Here is a 9,531-nt window from a genome sequence, read left to right on the forward strand (position 1 = left end):
TCTACGGCAAAATATGAGCTGCAAGATTATCATTGGGACCTTATTAGTCCTGCAGCACTGGTCCAAAGTAACATCGTTTGTTCTACATATCATCCGTGTAAGCAGCATGCTGATTTTCAAAGATTGTGTTTTTGCAAGTAGGTCTTGTCATGGTGAATGCAACAGCACAACACAACATGCACAGGATGTTACTTCCGACCATGCCTACATTTTGTGAGAAATAAATAAGTGCAGGGTCCACATATATACAAAAATAATAGTTTATGTCACTGTTCAAATAAGAATATTAGAACATTAGTCTGTCAAACCCAACCCAACCCAATCCCACCAAACCTCAACTCCATTGGCCTCTGGAAACATTAAAACTTTTGACTTCTGTCCCGAGAAACGACTCATAATTGGAGATATCAAAGATTAAGCTGAGATTTTCAATTGCACGCTTCTGCATAGGGGCAAACTGGTTTACAATGCCTTTCTAAAGTAACGTTCAATTCGAGTTAATCGTTATTTAGACTCCCCCAGCAGTCTACTGATCATCCTAATCAGTCATCCTAGGGGAAAGGACAATGTCCATCCACTGCGTCCGGAGTTTAATAGCTCTTTAGCTGCTTCAAACCCAGCTCTGTCAGTTGGCCTATATTTGGTGGGTAAAGCAGAGCCGTGCATGCAGTTACGGCCTTATCCAATAACCAGTAGCTAACTAAAAAGAATGCGTAAGTAAGTGATCCAAGTTAGTGATTCACTATTTTCACCCCACACATAAATACTTGGCATGCTCTGCTGATATCTCATTGAGATGACAGGTAAATTACGGAAGCACCTTTTTTGATAAAACAATAGTGCTTTTTATTTCCACCCCCAATCTAAGTGTAAACAATGCTCAAGTAATTAGCCCCATTCCAATGTGATGGCGCAGATGATTCATGCTCCCTTTGCAGACGACAGAGACTGAAAGCAGACGTTCTACTAGATGGCGCTGCGCAGCATATGAATATTCTGGTGTAAAAGGAATAAATATCCCCGTTTAATAGAGTTCTACCCTAATTTTTCGGCAACAATAATTTGCTATCGTATAATGTGCTTCAATTGGAAAACATACAGAATAATGTCGGCGGTCATTAAAGAACCAATGGCCTTCACCTCCCCGAGCATATCAAGTCAGTGACAGTTACTGCAGATATCAATCTCCAACATTTCAGTTTGTTCCTGTCGAGTTCGTCGTCCTCTGATCTCAGCCAAAGCCTTTCCGGTATCCCCACATCTTCGCCAGGAGTTCTTCCCCCAAGTGCCCTCTCCGACATAGACCTGCCACGCCCAGGCGCTGCGACTTGGCGCCGAAGCGATGTGGTCCAAGTCGTTGGAGCTTCGTCAGATCGGTTCCTGTGAAACCACATAAACACAACTTCCTTCAAACTGATAACTTTTCTCTTATTATAGTCCTGTAAAGACAAAGAAATACGAGGGATTAAGTAACCAGTGGTAGCGAATAAAAAGAAAACGCGAATGGAAACATTAACTAGGGGTCTGGCGGTCTAGGGAGCTTCGCCGGGCGGGGACCTGGTCACGAATCTGATAGATGCTGATGCAAGTGTCTGCAGTAGGCTACCATGTCGACAGACTGCCTTTCAGGTTCTCGTATTCAACTACCACAAGGAGATGTAGCAATATCCAAGACTGCAGTCGACATGTGATTTGTTAATGACTCTTTATATAACAATTTTAGGAGCTGACACCTTGTGAATGACATTTGGTTGAGAAAAATGTTAATAGTTTATAACTAGTTTTATTCTTACCTCGACAGATATATGTAGTCAATGCTCCAACAATCTCGTACTGGGTCTCTTCCAACATCTCGTAGCTGTCCACGGTAAATAGATGCCGTGCCAAGGGTCTGCTTGCAATCTCTCCCAGTGCAGCTTTGTTGACAAGCTTCCCAACGCCCACCACATAGACTGTAACACCCTGCGCCTTAAGTGCGCCAGACTTTTCTCTGACCGCCGCCATATTGTTTGGCTTCTCGTCTGTAACCAAGATGGCCACTCGGTCGACATCTTCACGCTTCCTCCCACCATTTTCGGGAATAAATGTCTCTGTCGAAACTTGATCTAACAATTTCACCAAACTGTATTCCTTCTTTGCTTCTAAAGCTCCCAGAACCTCCGCTTTTGTAGGGTAGGTGTTCAAATCGTACCCTGGTAAAGATCCGCATTCGCTTGGAACAGACGACACCTGTATCTTCTTGGGTCCTACTTCGAATTTCTTGACAATGTTCTTCAGGAAGCTGCGGATGCTGATGATGCCGTTACTGCCGGCGTTCTTGGTGTCCATGATGAAGACGAGGTCCGCCCCGCGTCTATCGCCACAGCCAAAGTCTTGTGGTGGCGGCTCGACTGAAAGAAAAAAACAAATGGTAAGAAAAGAAACGGAGCTGGTTGCTTGTTGGTCAAGCTGCTGCTAAGTTCACTTCCTCAAGAACACTTGTTGGGCAGAAGTCACAGCGACCGTTTCGTCTTCGTCAATCATTTGAAGAAAGATGACCCGAACGTTTGCGTTAGATCCGCCAATAACGTTTTCGTGTCAAGTGAATGTCTTCCCCATATTTCTTCTCTGCATGAAAAGATAGGCCTGTGGCGTGTCCTCTTCCTGGGCGACAGGTCAACCCATCTCTTAATGATAAATATGAAGTAACGCATTGGTTACGAGACGATATGGACAAAGACTTCAGACAAACAAACTTACTTTGGCAGATTTTGTCGGCAAGGTCGTACCGTAGACTCTTCAGTTGCCAGTGGTCGTACAGGCGGAACATCCTTTCCCGTCCAGCTAGGGTCTGCAACTCCTCGTCCGTCACACCAATACCCACACCTATTGCAAACAGCTCGACTCCGTGCGTAGACATCAGGCTGTTTTTCTCAGCAATTGCACTCTTCAAGTTCGCGGCAGGTCCGTCTGTTACCAGGATTACAACCTTAGCAACCCTCTTCCGGGCCCCGGAGCTTGGGTCGAACGTGTGGGTTCGGATGACCTTCAAGGCAACATCGAGGTTACGAGCACCTCGCTGCTTCTTGATTTTCGACGCAGCCTCGTAGATCTCTTCCCGGGTAGAGTACTGGTCAAACTCGAAATGGATCTTTGGGTGGTCTGCGAAGGTCATAAGGCTGATTCTCGTGTTGTTGGGATAGATATCCAGGGTGTAGGCCATGGCTTGGACGAAGGCTTTCATCTCGGAGAAGTCTGGAGCTCTAATGCCGCTGGATGTGTCAAGGAGTATAACAACATCTGCTTGTTTTTGCTTGCATTCTGCGAAATGAGAAGGAACGACGTGACGATTCTGTCATCCGAGTATTGGAAAGAGCGAGGAGTCTGATGGGGAACATTTATCAGAAGCAAAACGTTATTTCGACGAGTAATGTGGTTGAGTAAGCAACAATCATGAGTGGACTTAGGCATATCATTCCAACAAAAACTAAAAGGAAGCGTACACGCACACTATTATTCATCTAACTCGAGACAACCAACTTCGTGATGTTAGAACATTGAGACAACGATTGTGTCATTAGATGCTTAATGTTTTAGACATTGTTTTCTTACCTGGAGTGACGTACAGTGGCGGCAAAGGTGGAAGTGTTGGAGCAGTCGTGGTTGTTGGGACACGTGTCGTTGTGGTTGGCGTCTCTGTGGTAGTCGTGGGTTGAAGCTTAGTCACTGCAAGAGAAAGACAACGTTCAAAATGCAATTAAACAAGAATTAACGGAAATGATCTGGGTCACTAGAAAACTTCAATAAGGCAAATGTTGATGTGGCGATGAAATTCCGAATCGCGACTGAAGGTCAGCGGAAAAGAGGATGACATGGACGGAAACGCAGTGGTAAAGATTGGTCACTTAACACGGAATCTAGGTTAAGAAAAACCAATTGTGGTATCAACTTGGGTTCGGACTTAGTCATTCAAGGACTCTGCAATGGGAATCGGTCTACGCTAACAGATGGGACAAGCCAAACGGTGCGGATGTGATAACTTTGCGTTCTTTAATGTTACATCGTTCAACGCCTCGCACAACGCCTCCTGACAAATACATTGTATGTTTGGCTAGGACACGACGAATATACCTTGCTTTCGACTTACCATCACATGCCCTGTACGCCAACGCAAACTCGATGTTCTTCAGCTTGCTATAGTCGTCCACAGGGAACACATACTCCACTCCTGAGGCGATGTTCCTCAGCTCCTGTTTGCTGACTTTCTTCCCGACGCCAATGGCAAAGACGCTGATACCGCCTGCTTTGGTAAGGGCCGCCTGGTGCTTGGTCTCTTCGCTTTGCTGGGAGTTCCCGTCGGTTATCACGATGCAGATCTGGGGGATGTCCGGGTCGTCCCTTCGACTGCCCATCCGTGGTAGGAAGACGTATTCGCGGGCGATTCGGAGGGCCGCACCGGTGTCTGTCTGGCCTCCTTGTTGTCGGAGGTGGTCCAAGGAATTTATCATGCGTTCCCTGGTATTATATCTGTTGTAATAAAAGGAATAGGAAATGTGGCATCACAACAAAGTACATGTATACGCCGAAGGCTTTGGCGAAATTCCGCAAGATTCGAGTGATTTGGTCTTCTAAAGAAACCGATATATTGTCTTCATCATTGGAAAAGAAATTTTATGAGTTTGTTCAAGAATGGTAGACAAACAACTAGTCAATAAATCTCCATTTCATCCAAAATTCTACGGCGCATTTGCTGAAGATTTGTGTGATTTACTCTCCTGGAGAAATGGTTCTACCGCTTCTGTTCTTCATCGGAGGCGTGTTCAAAGATGTAGAAGTGTCCACCGCAGCAAAAGAAGATGCCTTTCTTACCTTTTAAGGCTAAAAATCAAGGTAGCACCAGTGCTAAAGGTAATAAGGCTAACTCTGGTGAAATGTTGACCTATGTCAAAACTCTTGATCATTTCTTTGACGAAGTCTTTCTGTTTATCCCACGAGTCGGGCTGGATACTCGACGACTCGTCCATGAGGAAGACAACATCGGCATGGGAGGTGGCGCAATCTGGAATACAAGGGCGAGGACGATTAAAGTCCGGGAAGACTCTGTGTTTCACGACGCAAAGGCTGAATTATGGCTAAGGGTGTTTCTTTAAGCAGTGACACTGAAAGTTGGCTTTTGAATCACATCACCAACCAGGGTCCGGTTTGCCAAAGCCTGGTGAGTACAGCGACCGCCACTGAGTTTTGCTAAAAAACCACCGGTAGGAGATTGAAACTATAACTGTGATCTGATACGTGAAAAAAAACCCCACTTTGATAAAAGCGAATGAAAGCAATTTACGAGGTCATGACACTATGTGTTATGCAGTTAGTGTCATAGAAATCTGATAAGTGGCCCATCACACTATAAATTCAGTAACCACAAAGTGCAAAATTAGCAAAACAGTGAGCGTACAGACAGTATCTGCTGCAATCGCCTATTTGTAGAAGCAAAATGTTGTTACATTATTTTATGAAACAGGTCTTGTCTGGTCATCCATAATATGGGTAACCATTGCTTGTTCAAAGAAGCCACCACTCTCCCACATCACCTTCAATATTTTGTCGCCCCGGGTTTCACACGCGTTGCGCACGTACAACACGTACGACATACGCAGCAGCGTGAAATGTTCACCAGGGCCTCGTGGATTCTTCTGAAGGTTTGAAAACAATATCAAAACATTGTACTCGTTTTTCGATTTGTATTTGATTATACGCCCTCGACATTCCAAAGAAATATCAAAGGTAGCATTGAGAGTAAGTGCCAACACTGGTAGTGGTTCTTGGCGTCTTTTCAATTCAAAAAGAACCTTTGGTATTATTTGAAGGCAATTTCAAACTTAAATCTTCCCATCTGTATAAATAGAAAACTTTGGTACAATATTAAACTCCAGTAAGTTTCACAATATTAGTTAGGAATTGTCACAAGTGTGTCATGGGGCTATAAATAGCCTAACCTAGGGTAATTAATTAACAGGCAATTAAACCTAGATAATAATTAAGAACATGTTACTAACCTTCCTTCTGTAGTGATACAGTGACCTGAAAAATGAATATCATCATCATATTAGTCGGTCGTCAACATTGGCCAAGGATTGGAATCTTAAATATGATATCAATTCTATAACCTTTGGATTAGAAAAATAATCATTATGCAATTGACGTCAAAGCATTATTTAAAATAAATGTATAGGTTTAGCAGAAGGATTAGCACTCATATGTCAATTAATAGTACTTCCAATTTTTTGGGGGTGGAAAATAAGGTTTATCAGAATTGTTGTAGGACGGAAAGAATCATTGAAGGCAGTATCTGCTTCTAGTTTATATTTGTATTACAAAAGGTACAGTTAGTATTCACCTTTTTTTAACCACAAATAATACGGATGTAGTAATGATAACCAGGTAAGCTTTATACTGTGATTCGACGTATTGGGCAGGCACAAAGGGTATACAATGAACCCGATACAGTGAATCGCGGGCATTTTCCTTTCGCAGATTTCGCGAATAATTTTCAAATTTAGCAAATAAATATTCCTGATAACTGATTCGCTGTCATAGTATGATGTAATTGCCTAAGCTAACTGCGTCGTAACTACATTGTCACACCATGCAGATGTTTTGAAAAACATAAAACCAGTTTTGAGTTAGTGATATGTGAGTTATCAATGTCAATGTAATAGCCAATAATATGTAAAAATTGGGTCAATGTGTGAAAATTGGGTTAGTTTTTTTTATCTAACCTTTAAATATTGTGCTGCACCCCTTTACTTTCTGAGTTAAATTAACATAAACTGAGATATAATGTTTTGAGAGAATATGACGGATTTTCGGCGACTGCTTATGCATAAAAGGCCTATGTTTGTAAAAAATTCTTATCTGAAATTTAAATTTCAATCAAAAGGAAGAAAAAAAAAATTCTGATATTATACAAACATTCATAAAAATCGCTCATATAACTTGTACAATGAATTTATCTTTTAAATTCGGATAGGAGGCGTGTTGGGGGTAATTAGTTAATTTGGTCTGTCGTTCGGCTGTAAGGCACCACGTGAGGAAACGGTATTGCACGAAACTTCTTTGTAAAGGAAACATACCAGTATTTTGATCTTCACTGTACTTTTCTAACTAAAAATTGTTTTCAGTTTAAATTAAGTTGTTTGGAAATGGATTTTGGCGACACATCATAACGCAGCCATTGCTTTGTTTCACATTATGCCATCGGCTACACAGGTACGGTTTTCTGGTCCCAATAACTAATTTGAAAATTTTGCTTTAATAGCACTGATTCCCTTATACAGTTAAGAAATTAATATTCTCATCAGTGAAATCAGAACGATATAATAATGCAGACTTACCCGAAGGAGAATGAATAAAATCCCAGTAAGCGATCCTTGGATGAAAGAAGTCATTTTAGCAGTTAACAAATAACGGAATTCGTCAGAATGAGCAGACGATTATTATCCTGTTATTGGTCAGGCCGAATTTGCGGTTCTGATGATTGGAGTACCATGCCAGTAGCTTTTATAGATCGCAGTAACTACTTTGCCCCCGTATCCAAGATATGACGTCATTATAATCAGTTCCGGTGAAAGACATATGGCGGAGTAGTATTTGTTGTGACAACATCCTCTCGCCTCAGCATTCCGAGAAAAATCTCCGGCACAGACGCTTCAGTTTAATCAATGAAATACGCTTTGTTTACCAATACAATTCAAAAACTTGGTCTCGGCGAATGGCCAACTCATACTTTGAGTCACCAACAGCGGAGCCAAACTGCTGGATTGAAGTTCACGTTCATAAGAGTACGTGCATTTCAAACTTTGTGCTGAAGAGTCTTTGCAAATTAGGTTAAACATTCACCATTGACAGATGAGGAGGAGTCGGACGAATAAAAAGAGGCAATTTTGTCGGATATTAACTTAACGCGGTTAGGAGGACAAGACGAGGGACCAGATCATAAGCATTTAAGGCTACTCGAGCCAGTTATAGCCAAGGAAAGATTGTTGGTGCCAGTTGCTGAACCAGCGACAGTATTGGGGGAAGCAAGCGCTGGTATCAACTAATTGAAGCTCATGGCGCGAGTTATTGCTATAAAAGAGCGTCGATTGAACAAGCTCCTGGCACCGGTTATTGCTGAAGTAAGAGCTGGTATTAAATAATCCAAGCTCCTGGCACCGGTTATTGCTAAAGTAAGAGCTGGTATTAAATAATCTAAGCTCCTGGCGCCGGTTATTGCTGAAGTAAGAGCTGGTATTAAATAATCTAACCTTCTGGCGCCGGTTATTGCTGAAGTAAGAGCTGGTATTAAATAATCCAAGCTCCTGGCGCCGGTTATTGCTGAAGTAAGAACTGGTATTAAATAATCCAAGCTCCTGGCGCCGGTTATTGCTGAAGTAAGAGCTCCATCAACAAATTAAAGCTGTTGCGAACGTTATTGGTAAAAAGATCGGGTATTAGCGATTCCAAGTTTCTGGCGTGGGTTGCTGCTGAAGCAAGAACTGGTATCAACTAATCCAAGCTCTTTTGCGCCGGTAAGAACTGAGCTTTCCCACCACTTATCTTTGGCTGCTTGTCAGAACACTTGTTAAAAGAATGAGTTGAGATGTTCCCTCCTTTCTTGTGCCAGCTCTTAATAGGCCTACTTTTTCACCAATTAATTAACAGTAATCTTTACGTGCCTACGTAAGAAAGTTACTCACAAATAGAACATCCTGACCAGAGTCTGCCCTATTTATAGCATTGCCTTAAAAGGCATTTTACAACTACTGTTTGGTTTATATACTTCCATGACCTCCGGGTACTAGACTTCCGAGCCAGTCAATAATCCGTAATCCTAATCACTCTTTTGTGAAGGTGGGTGAGACCGATCCACTGCATGCGGCTACATGCACCTCTGCGCTTGATCGTTGTAATTGCATAACGCGCATGTGATCCTCCAATGTGTAATCTACGAGGGGTACAATACAATGACAGCAGAAAGGATAGCGTGTATGCCTTGACTTTAGGTTGGATGCTTAGAACAGATCTATGACATTAGGGGGGGGGGGGGGAGGGGGGGGGGGGCAATCTGTGGGAATCTGCAAAACTGCAGAGGTGTTTAGTAGCCTACGGAAGTGGTGGGTATTTGGTTTCTATTTCTTTACAAAATGAAGGCATAACGTAGTGAATCACGTTTTGTTGCAACTCAGATCGCGAAGAGAAAGAAAGCACCGCGTTCTTTTGGAATAAAAAAGCGAAACTTGTACACGAATTCTGAATCAGAGGCATCACCATGATATCTTATGTTGATGTAGGAAGTGGTAGGATGGCAACCATGCAGCCACAATCCGTTCTCCAATCCTCGTAAATTCTTTTCTTCTGATCAGAGAATAGGTGGTGGTAGGAGTATAGCTTATGAAACAAATAGGGCAGCTGCCTAGCTAATATGGGTGTTATTTTGTTTCCTATCAAATCTTTCATCATTCCTGCAATAATTTCTTTTGACCAATTAAGATTGCTGTCAAACCTAACGACTAT

General features: G+C 42.4%; 1 protein-coding gene across 1 annotated transcript; it reads right to left on the bottom strand.

Moving 5' to 3' along the window:
- Positions 1–338: 338 nt before the first annotated feature.
- Positions 339–7,503, bottom strand: LOC135484674 (collagen alpha-6(VI) chain-like). Its single transcript, XM_064766305.1, has 8 exons — positions 7,371–7,503; positions 6,033–6,057; positions 4,849–5,038; positions 4,127–4,506; positions 3,592–3,705; positions 2,740–3,300; positions 1,794–2,390; positions 339–1,439 (listed from the first exon to the last, which is right to left on the bottom strand). Exons 1-8 carry the CDS (start codon positions 7,422–7,424, stop codon positions 1,432–1,434), a joined length of 1,929 nt encoding a protein of 642 aa, XP_064622375.1. The 5' UTR covers positions 7,425–7,503; the 3' UTR covers positions 339–1,431.
- Positions 7,504–9,531: the final 2,028 nt, after the last annotated feature.

Source organism: Lineus longissimus, chromosome 3 (assembly GCF_910592395.1).
Source record: "Lineus longissimus chromosome 3, tnLinLong1.2, whole genome shotgun sequence".
Taxonomy (NCBI): domain Eukaryota; kingdom Metazoa; phylum Nemertea; class Pilidiophora; order Heteronemertea; family Lineidae; genus Lineus; species Lineus longissimus.